This window comes from Neoarius graeffei, chromosome 1, assembly GCF_027579695.1.
Source record: "Neoarius graeffei isolate fNeoGra1 chromosome 1, fNeoGra1.pri, whole genome shotgun sequence".
Lineage (NCBI taxonomy): Eukaryota > Metazoa > Chordata > Actinopteri > Siluriformes > Ariidae > Neoarius > Neoarius graeffei.
Window position 1 is genome coordinate 43,261,661 of NC_083569.1, and position 17,168 is coordinate 43,278,828.

The following is a 17,168-nucleotide window of genomic DNA, read 5'->3' on the forward strand; positions in this document are numbered from 1 at the left end:
TGATTCTCATTCGCAGTGGTATCAGCACTACTTCTGAGCTGTCTGTGATGATGAGGTGCTTTATCAGGCTATATTAAGAACTCTCATGATACCTCTGATACTGCCTCCACTACTCATGAAGAAAACAGTCCAGAACAAATTAAAATAAAAAAAGGAGGGGGGGTGTTATGAATGCAACCATGGTTCCATGACTGAATGGACGACCTGCTGGAGGACTCACTCTGGTTGATATGAGAGGTCAGTGATAGGGTAAGAGATCATGATCACATCATATGGCTTAACTGTTTGTAGTAAGCAATAAAATGAGAAAACTATTATACTAGTGTACCAGCTCCAAAGGAAATGAAAGTTCTCCATTCATAGTCATAGCATCAGAGGTATGTAGGGACTCATTAGAGTGGCATTATCCTTGCTTAACAAACTGTGAAACTGAAGTAATTTGAAGTAATTAAAAGCAATAAAAATGTTTATGAGACAAAGATTCATTTTGAACAACATTTTACATGCAACACATGGCTCTGACTTGACTTACCCTTGACTGTTTTGCAGATGAATGGTGAACGATCATATAAGCAGTGTTGTTTTTGCCATTGTTTAGTTGTGGTGGAGATAAATGCACAGTCATGGTTATAATCATTATACTCCTCATCCTCTGCAGATTGCTCCCAATTAGTGTAGTCCACGACACTTCTGTCCAGCCACAGCCAGTGGTCTGTGTGGTTCAAACACAAACAAAAAACCGACAGTGTCAATCCCTTCAACATACCATGTAAAACAAATGTGCAATCCAGACAGCAGAATACAATTTGTAATGTAATGAAATCAGGATGAAACATGTAATTGTAAAAATCCTCTTGACTTTATTGTTTCACACACTAAAAAAAACTTTCACATGCTAAATTTAGAAATATGATTGTGGCAGCGGGGGTGTGGTCAAGCGTCGGTCTGTGACCGGAGGGCGGAGTCAGGGAAGGTAAGTGGCAGAATCACTGCACCTGATGTTGATTAATGTGTGTTTGTGTGTCTTCCCCAGTGACCGTGCCCTATTTAAGGAGAGAGCGAGAGCAGAGGAGGAGCTCTCTCCCCAACCAGACACCTGATGTGTGTGCGCGTGTCTGTGTGTGTACGAGAGTGTGCAAGAGACAACTGAAAAGTGTCAAAATAAAAAAGAGTTACGAAACTCAGTTCTGGCCTGCCGTCTTCTGTGATCCTCCCACTCCTACAAACTGCCACAGTGGTGCTGAAACCCGGGAACTGGAGCGCAGAAGAAGAACAGCCCCATGGAGTCCTCCCCGTTCGCCGGCCTGGTCCACGCCCTCGCCACGGCCCAGCAGAGCCAGCACCAGGCGCTAGTCGCTCTCCGGAAGGAGCAAGAGCAACGGTTCGAGGCCCTGGTGTTGGCACAGCAGGAAGATCGACAGGCGTTCCGGCACCTCCTCGCGTTGGCGGGGTCCACCACCTCCACCGCCACAGGCCCTTCCCCCCCACCCTAACGAAGATGGGCCCACATGACGACCCTGAGGCCTTCCTCACACTCTTCGAGCAGGTAGCAGAGGCCTCGGGCTGGCCGGTGGAACAGCACGCGGCGCGCCTCCTCCCCCTGCTAACAGGCAAGGCGCAGCTGGCCGCGCTACAGCTCCCCGCCGACCGCTGGCTGGTCTATGCGGACCTCCACCAGGCCGTCCTCCAGCATGTGGGGCACGCCCCTGAACAGCAGTGACAGCGCTTCTGCGCTCTGCGCTTGGAGGAAGTCGGCCGGCAGTTCGCGTTTGGCCAGCAACTCCGGGACGCCTGCTGGCGGTGGTTAAGGGCCGACAACCGCGACACCAAGGGAATCATCGATCAGGTGGTACTGGAGCAGTTCATCGCTCACCTACCAGCAGGAACCGCAGAGTGGGTCCAGTGCCACTGCCCGGCATTGCTGGATCAGGCCATCGAGCTGGCGGAGGACCATTTGGCGGCTGTCCCGAAGGCAGGACAGCAGACAACCTCTTCTTCCCTCTCCTCTCTTTCTCTCTCTCTCTCTCTCTCTCTCGCTCTCTCTTCCCCCTCCTGTGTCTCGTCCTTGCCCCGTTCCCCCACCGCGGAGGCGGGGGCCGGCGCCACTACAGCTGGCCCACTGCATCCGCGGTGCCCTCCCATTTCTGTCTTCTGTGTCTGTCTCTCCCCCCCCTCAGGTGAGTGAGCCCCAGAGCACCAGTGCAGAGAGGAAGCCTGGGCCGGTTTGCTGGCGCTGCGGGGAGCTGGGCCACCTCCAACAGCAGTGCTCGGCAATGGAGGTGGGCGCGGTGGTTCGGATCCCTGATGCGCCAGGAGCTGCCCTTGATCGGGCCGGAGCATATCGCATACTGGTGAGTGTCCAAGGGGATACATATCAGGCGTTGGTGGACTCCGGGTGTAATCAGACCTCAAGCCACCAAAGCCTGGTGCAAAATGAGGCATTGGGGGGAGCACAATTGGTGAAGGTGTTGTGTGTGCACGGGGATGTTCACAACTACCCTTTAGTGTTGGTCCACATTCTTTTTCGAGGGGAAAAATTTAGAGTAAAGGCGTCGGTTAATCCTCGCCTTACCCACTCTATGATTTTGGGGACTGATTGGCCGGGATTTGAGGGTCAAAATGAGGGTATCGTTTTATATTAGTTCTAGTGGACTATGCAATGCGATACCCAGAAGCAGTGCCTCTTCGCAATATCTCAGCACGCAGTGTTGCGGAAGCGCTCTTCCGTGTCATCTCCTGAGTTGGACTCCCCAAAGAGATTCTGACTGATCAAGGCACCTCATTTATGTCATGAACACTGAACGAACTGTATGGGTTATTAGGAATTAAGCTGATCCGCACCAGCGTTTATCACCCACAAATGGACGGTTCAGTCAAACAATTCAATCGCATCCTCAAAAATTTAATTAAGAAATTCGTAAGCAAGGACGCATGTAATTGGGATAAATGGCTCAAACCCTTGTTATTTGCAGTGCGAGAGGTCCCACAAGCCTCCACAGGGTTCTCCCCGTTCGAATTGTTATATGGGCATAAGCCGCGCAGCATTTTAGACGTGCTGCGAGAAAATTGGGAGGAGGGACTTTCACCAAGTAAAAATGAGATTCAATACATTATTGACCTGTGCACAAAACTCCACACACTCACCCACCTAACCCAGGAGAATTTGTGGCAGGCTCAAGAACAGCAAACCCGCCTGTATGACAAGGGTACGCGTCTTAGGGAGTTCGCACCGGGAGATAAAGTACTCATACTGTTGCCCACATCGAGCTCCAAATTAATTGCCAAGTGGCAAGGACCCTTTGAGGTCACACGGCGAGTCGGGGACGTCGACTATGAGATGAGGCGAACGGACAGGGGTGGGGCGCTACAGATTTACCACCTCAATCTACTCAAACTCTGGAATGAGGAGGTCTCCATGGCGTTGGTGTCGGTGGTTCCGGAGAAGGCAGAGCTGGGGCCGGAGGATCAAAAGGGAACATTGGCATCGCGTACCTCTCCAGTCCCCTGTGGAGACCACCTCTCCCCGACCCAACTTGCGGAGGTTGCCCAGTTGCAGACCGAATTTTCAGACGTGTTCTCGTCCCTGCCCAGCCGCACTGACCTCATAGAGCACCACATTGAGACACCCCCCGGGGTGGTAGTGTGCAGCCGCCCTTACTGGCTACCCAAACACAAGAAAAAAGTGGTTCGGGAAGAGCTCGAGGCTATGCTCGAAATGGGCATCGTCGAGGAGTCCCACAGTGACTGGAGCAGCCCGGTGGTCTTGGTACCCAAGGCCGATGGGTCGGTCCGGTTCTGTGTAGACTATAGAAAAGTCAACGCAGTGTCTAAATTCGACGAGTACCCAATGCCTTGTATTGATGAGTTGCTCAATCGACTAGGCACGGCTCGCTTTTAGTCGACACTGGATTTGACAAAGGGTTATTGGCAGATCCCCTTGACTCCATTATCCCAAGAAAAAATGGCCTTTTCCACACCGTTTGGCTTACACCAATTTGTCACACTTCCTTTTGGGCTGTTTGGGGCACCCACTACGTTCCAGCGGCTGATGGATAGGGTCCTCCGCCCCCACGCCACCTACGTGGCCACATACTTAGATGACATAATTATCTATAGTAATAAGTGGCCGCAGCACCTACAACATCTGAGGGCCGTCCTTAGGTCGCTGAGGCAAGCGGGTCTCACAGCCAACCCGAAGAATTGTGCAATTGGGCGGGTGGAAGTACGGTATCTGGGCTTCAACTTGGGCAACGGGCAGGTGCATCCCCAAATTAACAAGACAGCAGCAATTGTGGCCTGCCCGAGGCCCAAGACCAAAAAGGGGGTGAGACAATTCCTGGGGCTGGCTGGCTACTATTGTAGGTTTATACCTAATTATTCGGACATCACCAGCCCGCTGACTGATCTCACTAAAAAGGGGGCACCAGATCCGGTCCAGTGGACGAAGCAATGCCAGCGGGCTTTCTCTGAGGTGGAGGCTGCACTGTGTGGGGGGGCCACTGTTACACTCCCCTGACTTTTCTCTCCCCTTTATGTTACAGACGGATACATCGGACAGAGGGCTGGGGGCTGTTTTGTCCCAGGAGGTGGAGGAGGAGGACCTCCCAGTGCTGTACATCAGTAGGAAGCTGTCAGTGCATGAGGGGCGCTACAGCACCATTGAAAAAGAGTGCCTGGCGATCAAGTGGGTGGTCCTCGCCCTCCGTTACTACCTGCTGGGACACCCTTTCACCCTCCGTTCAGACCACATGCCCCTCCAGTGGCTCCACCGCATGAAGGATGCCAACGCGCAGATCACCCGTTGGTATCTGGCACTCCAACCCTTTAACTTCAAGGTGATCCACAGGCCGGGGGCACAGATGGTCGTGGCGGACTTCCTCTCCCGTCAAGGGGGGGGGGGAGTTGGCTGCAGGCCGGATGGCTGCCCGGCCTGAGTCGGGCGGTGGGGGTATGTGGCAGCGAGGGCGTGGTCAAGCGGTGGTCTGTGACCGGAGGGCGGAGTCAGGGAAGGTAAGTGGCAGACTCACTACACCTGATGTTGATTAATGTGTGTTTGTGTGTCTTCCCCAGTGACTGTGCCCTATTTAAAGAGAGAGCGAGAGCAGAGGAGGAGCTCTCTCCCCAAACAGACACCTGATGTGTGTGTGCGTGTCTGTGTGTGTACGAGAGTGTGCAAGAGACAACTGAAAAGTGTCAAAATAAAAAAGAGTTACGAAACTCAATTCTGGCCTGCCGTCTTCTGTGATCCTCCCACTCCTACAAACTGCCACAATGGTTATATGTATATAAGTTTCTGCCAGGGTGGCATGGTGGTGTAGTGGTTAGTGCTGTCGCCTCACAGCAAGAAGACCCGGGTTCGAGCGCTGGCCTTTCTGTGCGGAGTTTGCATGTTCTCCCCGTGTCCGCGTGGGTTTCCTCCGGGTGCTCCGGTTTCCCCCACAGTCCAAAGACATGCAGGTTAGGTTAACTGGTGACTCTAAGTTGACCGTAGGTGTGAATGGTTGTCTGTGTCTATGTGTCAGCCCTGTGATGACCTGGCAACTTGTCCAGGGTGTACCCCGCCTCTCACCCATAGTCAGCTGGGATAGGCTCCAGCTTGCCTGCGACCCTGTAGAACAGGATAAAGAGGCTAGAGATAATGAGATGAGATGAGTTTCTGCCACTAAGCTTATTTAGGTGAGCAGCAGTAATATACAAATAGTATTACCTAAATGTGTCTTAAAAAGGCCTATTGAGAACTTGGTATTATCATTCCCAAGAAAACTGATGTAGTACTCTATAAACTTGGCCTCTTCTGTATCTTCAATGCTGACAAGACTGGCACCTGATAAAAAAAAAAAAATCTTAGTATGGACAAAATGTATATACAATTTAATAATAATAATAATAATAACCTTTTCTCACCTCTTGACAAACAGATCTGAGAAGCTCTGCTCCATGAATAGCTTTCAGTCACAAATGCATAGCAGTGCCCTCGAAAAGGCAGCCATGTCATGTGTGGTTCAGCTTCATTTATGTCAGGGCACACACCAGGGTACTGCACTGGTGGAGTTGGGGCAATGTCTGTGAAAAAATAAATCAATAAAAAAAGAGAATGCAATCATCCGTTTGCTTTCAAGACTGCATGATCTATTTCTGCACACTGATGCTCACATTATGATTTGGAAAAGGAGGACTGCAGTAATACAGTAGGTATGGACTGTTATATAGTATGGACTGTTTTGCCATATTAATATCATTCATTTATGTTATGCTCATTTGCTGTTGAGAATAGCTCACCTGGTGATTTCTTACACATGCTGTATGAAGTTTGATTGCAGTAGGCAGTTTTCCATTGTCCATCCACATCCACATAAACACAGGGTTGGCTCCTCCTTGGTTCCCTGTAGGCCCACCTCTCCATATTCAGCTGCCAGTTATCAATCCATAAAAAGTACCCATTTGTCTGCACACAATAATCACAATAATAATAAACCTATTTTCTTTTTGTTTTTGATGTATTTACAGGACATTGCCAGAAAAGACTGATAAGTCTTTCGTGGTTCATTTTCTTCTGCCATACCTCTTTGCTGTTAAGACCAATCCATAAGGGCTGTCCAAGTTTTGAGGTCTGCAGCTCAATGTAAGACTGAGCACGCAAGTCCCGAATACTAGCCAGATGTGCACCCTCTAACTCACACTGTTTCTTTGCTTCATTCCAGGTCAAGTTTTTTTGCAAGACCATATAAGAATCATTTCCAAGCTGGATGAAAGTTGTGGATAACTTTGTTGGGCTTGGTTCAATAAAGTGATCTGAACAGAAACATAAAAGACTTAGAACTTGAATTTCAAACTGTAATATCTGCTATTTAGTAATGGAAAAATGCTTATAGAAAAAAAAAATTAAGACTCATTTGTAGATTTACCAATAGCACGACTGCAAATAAATCCACTGGTATCATTACAGTTTTTTGTTAACCACTTGCCCCTCTCAGGTCTTTGCACATTTCCCATTGCAACACAAGATGGTTCCTGAAAGAGAAAAAATATGGCTCGAAGAATAAATGTCACATATAAATGTCACATAAATGTTTCATATACATAAGTGAGTAAGTAAGTAAATAAATAAATACCGTATGTTCCCACATCCACTGTAATAAAAACAGAAAGAGGATTGCTGTTAGGCACATGCAAAGAAATGTTGTAAAGGAAAGATGCCCTCAAAAATAAGGAAACTACTTTCTACATAAACTATTCTAGAAACAGTAATAATGTTGAAACTGAGAAATTGTACTTTTTTATTTGCTGTTTTAAATATATGCTCATTTTGAATTTATTGCCAGGAACACATTAAAAAAAATGTTGGAACCAGGGCAACAAAAGACTCAAAAAGTTATGTAATACTAAAAAAAAAAAAACCTAATTCGATTAATTGGCAGTAATATGATTGGGTATGAAAAGAGCATCCCAGAGAGGCGGAGTCTCTCAGAAGTAGAGATGGGGAGGGGTTCACTGCTCTGTGAAAGACTACATAGGCAAAGAGTGCAACAATTTAAGAATAACATTCCTCAATGTAAAATTGCAAAGAATTTGGGGATCACATCATCTACAGTACATAATATCATTAAAAGATTCAGAGAATCTGGAGAAATCTCTGTATGCAAGAGACAAGGCTGAAAACCAATAATGGATGCCCATGATTGTCAGGCCCTCAGGCAGCACTGCATTAAAAACAGATGCAAATCTATAGTGGAAATCATTACATGGACCCAGGAACACTTCCGAAAACCACTGTCTGTGAACACAGTTTGTCACTACATCCAAAAATGCAAGTGAAAACCATATTTAAACAATATCTAGAAACACCGCCACCTTCTCTGGGCCCGAGCTCTTTTATGATGGACTTTGAAATTCTTTTTGGAAATCATAGACACCGCATCCTTCAGGTGAAATAGAGGGACCACCCTGCTTACACTAACACTACATATTACACCTAGAATCATTCAGTTGTCAGCCAGATCATGACTGATGTGTAGTGCATCAATCAGTGGGATTCAGGACAAGCATCATCAAGCTTTGTCATAGTAATTATATTATTTTTAAACCTACATACCAAATGAAAACTTTGTTTACTTTCTCTGGTTTTGAACCTTCTTGTCTGCCATGCAACTACAATTAAAAACTGAATAGCCTGCTTGTCCTGAATGCCTGGGCTAGTGACTTGTATTAAGTTAATCCCTATATATATAATATGTGTGTGTGTGTGTGTGTGTGTGTGTGTGTGTGTGTGTGTTTATAAAATATTTTATCCATATTCACTAGATATGAGCAATCGCACACTCTGACTGGCTACTCTACTACTAGGATATCAGCTCATATACCATGAGTAGAGAAAAACAAAATGGTGGAGCATTTTGCTGAACCAACCGAGCATGAAAAACTTGAAATAAAAACTCTGCTCAAAAACAAAACCCCAAAAAATACAAAAAAAAGCAGCAAAATATGGAATAAAAGTATTTGATGTTAAGAACATATCTTTTTTTCCCAAGAATTGCTATGATAGCATTTTTCACAAATTGCTCCTGTCATTTTGTTGGTTTGTTTATTCAAATTTGCAAAAAATAAAAATAAAACTGCCCTGTTTCACAAAATCCAGTGAATATGGATAAAATAAAACGATGGTTACGTATGTAACTGCGGTTCTATGAATTTTGGATGACCGCCAGAGGCGGTGCTTTAAGCACCCGGATGTCCATCACATGTGCATGCAGTTCGAGTGTGTATACCAACAAAGTCGCTTGTGACAGGGGTGACGGATGTCATTGCACCGGTACTTAAGGTGCGTTCACCCCGGAAGCGTTCTCTTGGCAGTCTTCTCGTCAGCCTTCCAAGTGACAGCCAAGCTCTGGCGGTCATCCGAAATTCATAGAACCGCGGTTACATACGTAACCATCATTCTATTTCATTTCTCCTGACCGCCAGAGGCGGTGCTTTAAGCACCCGGATGACTAATACCAACAGGGTCACGAGGAAGACCTATTTACCCTACGAATGGCTGAAAAGGGTGGCTGTGGCCAGTGGATTGTGCATGGCCACATTAACCCTATAAAACCTTGCAAACGTGCAAGTTGAGACCCATGAGGCAGCGGCGCAGATATCAGAGAGTGGAACTCCACGTAGAGCCGCCCATGATGCAGCCACACTCCGAGTGGAGTGGCCTCGGATGTGGGGAGGGACCGGGAGGCTGCTGCTAATGGCCTCCACAGTCCAGTTCGACAGTCTCTGTTTGGACAACGCATGGCCGCGCCTATGTCCAGTGTGACCCACAAACAGTACGTCCAACTGCCGAAATGTAGCAGTCGCTTCAATGTATGCCCTCAGTGCTCGAACTGGGCAAAGAAGGACGTGACCTTGGCCCTGCTCATTCTCCTCAGGCGGTGGTCTGAAGGCTTCTAGGCTGAGGGGCTGATTGGTGTACGAAGAGGAGAAGTTCTTGGGCATAAACGAAGGATTAGGCCACAATGTTACACCCGTGCCATCGGGGCTCCATTGTAAGTACTCCCGGCCAATAGACAGGGCGTGTAGTTCACTCACTCTCTTAGCCGACGCCATAGCTAAAAGGAATGCTGTTTTTAAAGATAGCCATTTGAGCTCCGTCCCCTGTAGGGGTTCAAATGGAGGTTTACACAGTGCACTTAAAACCAGAGGCAAGTCCCAAGCTGGTCTTGGACTGCGTTGAGGGGGTCTTATGCGCTGAGCACCTTTAAGAAAGCGGCTCACCAGTGTGTGGGATCCCACAGTCAGCCTGTCTACCCTGTTGTGCATTGCGGATATAGCCGCTACATACACCTTGATGGTGGAAGGTGCAAGGCCCTCATCCAGACGAGACTGTAAAAAGCTGAGAATCACCGGTATCGGGCAACATGCCGGTTCCTAATGGTGTGCTTGGCACCAACTCACAAAGAGCTTCCACCTATTGGCATAGAGCACATTGGTGGAAGGTGCGTGGGAACACTGGATGGTCCGCACAACGGTCGACTCACATTCTGCTAGCAGTGGGTCAGGCCCTTCACACCCACAGCCGCAACCGTGCTGGGTTCAGATGCCAAATTTGACCCCCCATCTGTGAGATGAGGTCCATCCGTGCAGGGAGACACCAAGGCTCCTTGTACAGCAACCCGTACAGGGTAGGGAACCAGACTCTCCCTGGCCAATAGGGGGCTATCAACAGCACCCTGTGGCCCTCCTTGAGGATCCTCTCGAGAGTGGGCAGAATTAGCGGGAGTGGTGGGAAAGCATACAGGAGCTGCTGTGGCCACTTGTGTGCCAGTGCGTCTTGGCCCAAGGGGCTTGACGTTTCTTTCAGTGTAAACCACAGGGGACAATGTGTCATGGCCTGGGAGGTGAAAAGGTCCACCTCTGCCCTGCCGTATCGCAGCCAAATACTCTGCACCACTTCTGGGTGCGGCTTCCACTCACCCGGGTCGGGGTTCTGTCGTGACAGAAGATCCGCAGCAGTGTTCCTCACTCCTGGTAAATGCATTGCCCTCAGATTCACCAGACGAGGGTAAGCCCATGTCAGCAGGTGCCGAGTGAGCTTTCAGGGAAGGTAGTGACCTGGTGCCGCCCTGGTGGTTTATATGATAGACCACAGATGTATTGTCGGTCTTTATAAGGACATGCCGACCCGCTAAAACCGGAAGGAAATGTTTCAGGGCGAGGAAGACGGCCCGCAGCTCTAACACATTGATGTGTTGTCCCCACTGTTGTGGGGCCCATACGCCCCGGGCAGTCCTGTACTGCCACACTGCACCCCAGCCGATCAGTGATGCATCGGTGGCGACTACTTCTCTGCGAGAGGGTATGGACCCCATGGGGACCCCCCGCATTAGAAAAGAGCGCTCTCTCCATGGGTGTAGACATGAGGAGCAACTGGGCGCGATTCTGACTGGCCTGTGCCTGTGATGTTGTGGATGTAACCCAAGGCTATTCATCCAGATTTGTAGAGGCCTGAGTGTGAGGAGGCCCAACGGAACTACTGACGAGGCCACGGTGAGCATACCTAGTAGTGTCTGGAAAGACCTGAAGGTCAGGGTTCGTCCCTTCCTGACGCGATGTAACCGTCGGACAATATCGCTCACCCGTCGCTGAGACAGGGTTGCCCTCAACAGCTGAGAATCCAGCTGAAGGCCAAGAAAAACAGTCTTCTGGCTGGGTGTGAGGGAGCTCTTGGCGTGGTTCACCCTGAGCCCAAGTTTGGTGATGTGAGAAACCAGCACGGCTGGGTCGCTGAGCGCGTCTACCCTTGACTGAGAACAAATCAACCAGTCATCCAGGTAGGGGAGGATACACGTTCCCCTGCTCTGAAGGAGGGACAGTGCTGCCGTGACGAATCTCATAAAGATTCTGGGAAGTATGCATCCTTCAGATCGATGGTTGTGAACCAATCGTCCCGTCTGATGCTGTTTAAGACATCGGATGTGCGCAGCATACAGAATTTGAAGACCTTGAGGTGGTCGTTCAAATGTCTCAGATCCAGTATGGGGCGAAGCCCACCCCCTTTTTTTTGGGATGATGAATTAGGTGGAATAAAGCCCACTGTTTTGTGAAGGTGGATCTAATGGCTCGATGGCACCCTTTTTCAGGAGGGTCAAGACCTCCTGGCATATTGCCAGAGCTTTGGCCTGGTCTTTTACTATAGTCATTTTGACCCCTTGAACTCTCGGCTGTCGGCATCTGAATTGTATGCTGTAACCCTGAGAGAGGGTGGATATAACCCAAGAGTCCAATGTTACCACTTCCCAGTAGGCAAGTTGTTGACTGGTGAAGTGTCCGACCGCCAGAGTGGAGTAGTCAACATCTGCCTCCACGCCCCCTACGGCCCCTGGGGGGGAGTGGGAATTGTACCCCGACGTGCCTGTGCGGCGGCACCAAAGAGCTGTCCCAGAATCACTGGGAGAGTGCGGAGGGCCCTCCTGCAGGGCTCTGAGAGTGGTGACTGAGCCAACCATACCTGACGCCTGGCGAGAGTTAAAGACGGCATTAGTCTGCCCAGCTCCCTGGACATGAAAGCAAATGCCTGCAGCAAGGCCTCGCTTAGGTTTTGCAGTGATGGGTCTGCTCCAGAAGACTGAGACTGGGCCAGGATCAGGTGAGATAACGAATTGCCTATGCGTGCAGCCCGTGCTGCAGCGTCATAGCTCTTTCCGATGAAGTCATCGGTCAAATGACACTGTGGCCGTGGACAGCGAGCGTCGGGTCTCAACGCCTCATTCGGCAAAAGGATCAGGGCCACAAGGGCCGTTCGATTGTTGGCATGCTGACCAGACCCTGACTGGATGCATCCTGTATCTCTACAGCTCCTCAATAAAGGGGGCTGAAGGTGGAACAGTGAAAACAGCAGAGGGGGAGTCTAAAAAAGGCACTCTGCATCCGTACTTCAGATGGCGCCGTGTCCAACCCCAGGCGGGCTAGCGCCATTTTTATCGCAGGCTTGACCATAGTGGAAAGCACGTCCTCCTCTTGAAGCTCCGCGGCCGGGGACAGCACCGGAGGCTGTGGCTCAGGAGGAGTAAATGAAGCAGCTGAGGTGAGAGCATCAGCAGGCTGTGCTTCAGGCAGTTGTAGGTTATAGAGCAAAGCCTTAATCTCAGCAAGCTCTGAAGGACCACAGTGGAAATAAGTATTTTTACTTTTTGTGTTATCCTCCGCAATATTTATCTTATATGTTTACATGTTATATATATGTTTTTATTGCGAAATAAATCAATACAATACAAAAGAAGCCAAGGTGCCCACTTGTTGCGCCAAGGGGTCCACCTTCTGGTACTTGGGCCTACAGGGAGCCTCCCGTGACGGCTGCTTAGGGCGCTTCCTAGACTTAGGAGGCCGAGCGTAGTCGCTCAGTGCTGGGGGCAGTCGAGAGCCCAAACTGCTTTCCAGCTGAGCAAGCCTAGCAGTGCGTCAAGCAAACAAAACGAAATATCCGCGGCGGAGTCAGGAGCGAACATACTCATCCAACCGCGTTCAGGTAATCAGCAATCAAAGCTGAAATAAACAGGCTACAGCGCGAATCAAAAGCGCACAAAAATACCAAATAAGTACCACACTTGCAACCAAACGATACTTATTAGATCGCTACAAGGAGAGAAAATACCCATATGATCGCGGTGAAACTGAAACTTATAATTAGAAGCTGCTGGCTGCCGAAGTCCGAGCGAAGTCACTCAACTGATTTAGTTGAAAATACTTTACTTACCTTAAAGCTTTGAAACAATCAGCACATAAACATGACCGCTGTTTATTCTACTTACCTAAATATGGATTAGGTGACGGCAACAAGCAGTGTCGAAGTACCAATACAGAGCCAAGCAACCAAAATGAAATATCCGTGGCGGAGTCAGGAGCGGACACACTCACCCAGCCGCGTTTAGGTAATCAGCAATCAGCTGAAGTAAACAAGCTACAGTGCGAATCAGAAGCGCACACAAGCACCAATTAAGTATCATACTTGCAACAAAACGATACTTATTAGATCGCTACAAGGCGAGAAAACACCCCTATGATCGCGGTGAAACTGAAACTTATAATTAGAAGTTGCTATCTGCCGAAGTCAGAGCAAACTCACTCAGCAATCAGCTGAAGTAAACAAGCTACAGTGCGAATCAGAAGCGCACACAAGCACCAAATAAGTGTCATATTTGCAACAAAACAATTCTTATTAGATCGCTACAAGGCGAGAAAACACCCCTATGATCACAGTGAAACTGAAATTTATAATTAGAAGTTGCTAGCTGCCGAAGTCAGCGAACTTACTCATAAATGGTTTCTTACCTTAACCAAATGGCAAATCGCAGTCTTAAGAGGGCGAAAAAAACCGCAGCTCCAACCCGTTAAGGGTTTGCAAGACTCCAGCGATTGCTCTTAGAACAATAATATAACTCGAAAACCTGCTCTGCACGAGAAGATGCAAGAGAACGCTTCCGGGGTGAACGCACCTTAAGTACCGGTGCAATGACATCCGTCACCCCTGTCGCAAGCGACTTTGTTGGTATACACACTCGAACTGCATGCGCATGTGATGGACATCCGGGTGCTTAAAGCACCGCCTCTGGCGGTCAGGAGAAAGGAAATAGAACAATTATTCCACTCAATCTTGTCGTACATGACTTATAGCCAACTCGGTGCTATGCGCCTCATCGGCTATCAGCTCATGTACGACTCGGTTTTGAGGAATGATTGTTAACTAACTAACTAACTAACTAACTAACTAACTAACTAACTAACTAACTCATATCTCTCTCTCTCTCTATTATATATATATATAATATGTGTGTGTGTATGTGTGTGTGTGTATATATATATATATATATATATATATATATATATATATATATATATATATATATACTGTGTGTGTGTGTGTGTGTGTGTGTGTGTGTGTGTGTGTTTTGTGTGGTAGCAATATACCATATCATAAAATGTGATTACCCGTAATGGCCTTGTGATACATCACTACATGAATCAGTACCTGTAAAAGTCATCCTGAAATTTGAGGGTGTAATTTTGACAAGGTCTAATGTTCTAATGGACATCCAGTGTGTAAAAGTGCATAGGCAAAATTATTAAGCAGAACAGTGTCCGGATTTTACTTTTTGGAAAAAAAAAGGAATTTGTCATCTTACCACATATTCGCTTGATGATGGTTGTCCTTTGGCCCAGCCTGTATAATGGATGACAGTCCCATCTGTCCATTTAAATCCTCTGTTTGCCAAGTTACTGAAGCCAATCCATAAATCTTCAGTGTCATGATCATCCATCAATAAGGTTAGAAAGGCTATACACAAAAAAGGTGTGGATGTGTGAGGCAGGAGTTGCTCAGCGAGTCTCAATCTATATATCTCAAAATGAGCATGGTTTCACAGACTTCCATTCAAAGGTGAGGGTTGGGAGAGGGGGACTGCCCCCCTCTGATTTGAGGGCATTAACATTCTTTTTTGTTTTTAAATAAAAATTTCATTGGGTAAGGTTAGCCACGAAGCATATCTGAGGCCTTTCTATAGTTGCAGAAAGCTCAGTGCCTGCTATGTTGGCCCCTACAGAATCCTGCGCCAGATCAACCCAATCACTTAGAAGCTGGACCTGCCCAAGCACTGTCAGCTGAACCCATCCTTCCATGTGTCACTGCTAAAGCCGGTCATCTCAGGTCCTTGAGCATCCAGCTCACCCCTGTGAAACCTGTTTTGCCCTTGGCCACAAGTTTGGATTCCATCCTAGGTTGCTGTTTGCTGATTGACATATCTTGTGCCAGTTTAATGTTAACGTACTCTGCCTGCTGATTTGGACTTGTTTGCTAAGTAATGTCAGATAAAGCATTCACATCCCTATCTGTCTGCACCGCTCTGTCCTTGTGCATGACAACATATTCAATAGCACACATATTCAGTAGCTCACTCTTGCTCATTAGATCACTACTGTCAAGCAGTACATAAAAATAACTTAACCCCCCCCCCCCCCAAAAAAAAAAAAAAAACACTGCTCTTTCTGGAGCCTGCCTCCCTTGTCCTTATTTCCCTCCCCATCTACCAGGGGTGAAGAAAAAGAAGAAGAAGAAGAAGAACAACAACTTTATTCATCACATGCTTGTGAAATTCCTCTCTGCATTTAACCCATCTGAAGCAGTGAACACACACATGCACACACACACACGTGGGCAATGAGCACACACACATACCCAGAATAGTGGGCAGTCATGCTAACAGTGCCCGGGAGCAGTTGGGAGTTAGGTGACTCGCTCAAGGGCACCTCAGCCCAAGGCCGTCCCATATTAACGTAACTGCATGTCTTTGAACTGTGGAAACCAGAGCACCCGGAGCAAACCCACGCAGCCACAGGGAGACCATGCAAACTCCACACAGAAAGGCCCCCGCCGGCTGTTGGGCTCAAACCCAGAACCTTCTTGCTGTGAGGCAACCGTGCTATCCACTTACGCCACCATGGTAGTCAATTATTAAATTATTTGCTGTATTTATCAGAAAATTAGACTCATATTTGTAAGTATGCTTAATTCTACTAGTGTGACATAAAATGCATATCTCCCAAACAGTAGTAAGACATTTATATTTTCCAAACATTCTGGAATTAAGAGAAATAGAATGTTGATCAAATCCTCCAGGTACTTCTGTAGGGTCCTACTTTATCTGTTCAGTCACCAGACTACCAAAACTTTTAATTAATTAAAGCAGTAAAACTAAGTATGATTATTTCATAATATGATTACAGAAATTAGACCTGACCTTGCTGAAGTCTGCTAAAAATAGAAGCAAGATCTCCTCCAAGATGTCTACAGTATGATCTGGCTTCTGTCCATGTTTTCAGCTCCAGTCCTATTTTGTAACACTGTCAGTAAACAAGCAGAGTTGTTATGCACATACCTTCATTACTTTGACCGCCACTGTGTTTCTAAGTAAATGGCCATTCAGTATCAGTAATTATTTGATTTCTAGACTTTTTCATGCAGTACTTATTTATGCAGGTCAATATTAAAGGTCAACATTACAAATAAACATATTTGTAGATTTCATACTTTTTGGGTGGTCTATGAACAATCAAATAATGAGCAATAATAATGGGGAAATTAACAGAAAATGACACAAGTCTTCAATATTAAAACAACAACATTAAATTACATTGAAGATTTTCATCTATACAGCAATCAATTCCATAGAAAGGTTTAAAACTTTTTACTGCACAAAATTCTTGGACATACCCAAGCTTTCAACTCCTTCAGGAGCCTTCATCAGGGATGGGAAGTGATGTCATTCCTTCGAGCATGCAGTGCACATGCCCGATAAAATATGCTAAGTAACGTTAGGGGTGGTTAGAACCCTTTTTCATAGGGCTAAGATGGTGGTGGCCGACTCTAAATAAAGGACTAAGGAGGTAAAGCATGTCCAACAGGCCCTTAAGGGTTGTGGTTACCCAAATTGGGCACTTCAGCCAGTGCCAGAGGTGGACAAAGTACCAAAGTACAGATCCCACTGGTCAAATGTTACTCTGATACAAGTGATAGTTGTCCAGTCAAATTTTTACTTAAGTTAAAGCACTGAAGTACTTGCTTTTAAAAATACTTAAATATTAAAAGTACATTTTCTGTCAACACATTGTTGTATTATTGCCACAACGCTTAC

At 47.2% G+C, this 17,168-nt stretch overlaps 1 protein-coding gene across 1 annotated transcript in view; it reads right to left on the reverse strand.

Annotated features, from left to right (window-relative positions):
- Positions 1-17,168, reverse strand: part of mrc1b (mannose receptor, C type 1b) — a 41,416-nt gene that overhangs the window by 5,755 nt on the left and 18,493 nt on the right. Inside the window, exons 21-29 of the mRNA XM_060932154.1 lie at positions 16,275-16,377; positions 14,664-14,815; positions 7,113-7,130; positions 6,906-7,011; positions 6,563-6,792; positions 6,280-6,445; positions 5,905-6,063; positions 5,708-5,824; positions 533-712 (exon numbers count right to left, since the gene is read on the reverse strand). Coding sequence (XP_060788137.1) covers positions 533-712; positions 5,708-5,824; positions 5,905-6,063; positions 6,280-6,445; positions 6,563-6,792; positions 6,906-7,011; positions 7,113-7,130; positions 14,664-14,815; positions 16,275-16,377 — 1,231 coding nt within the window. The remainder of the gene's footprint in view (positions 1-532; positions 713-5,707; positions 5,825-5,904; positions 6,064-6,279; positions 6,446-6,562; positions 6,793-6,905; positions 7,012-7,112; positions 7,131-14,663; positions 14,816-16,274; positions 16,378-17,168) is intronic.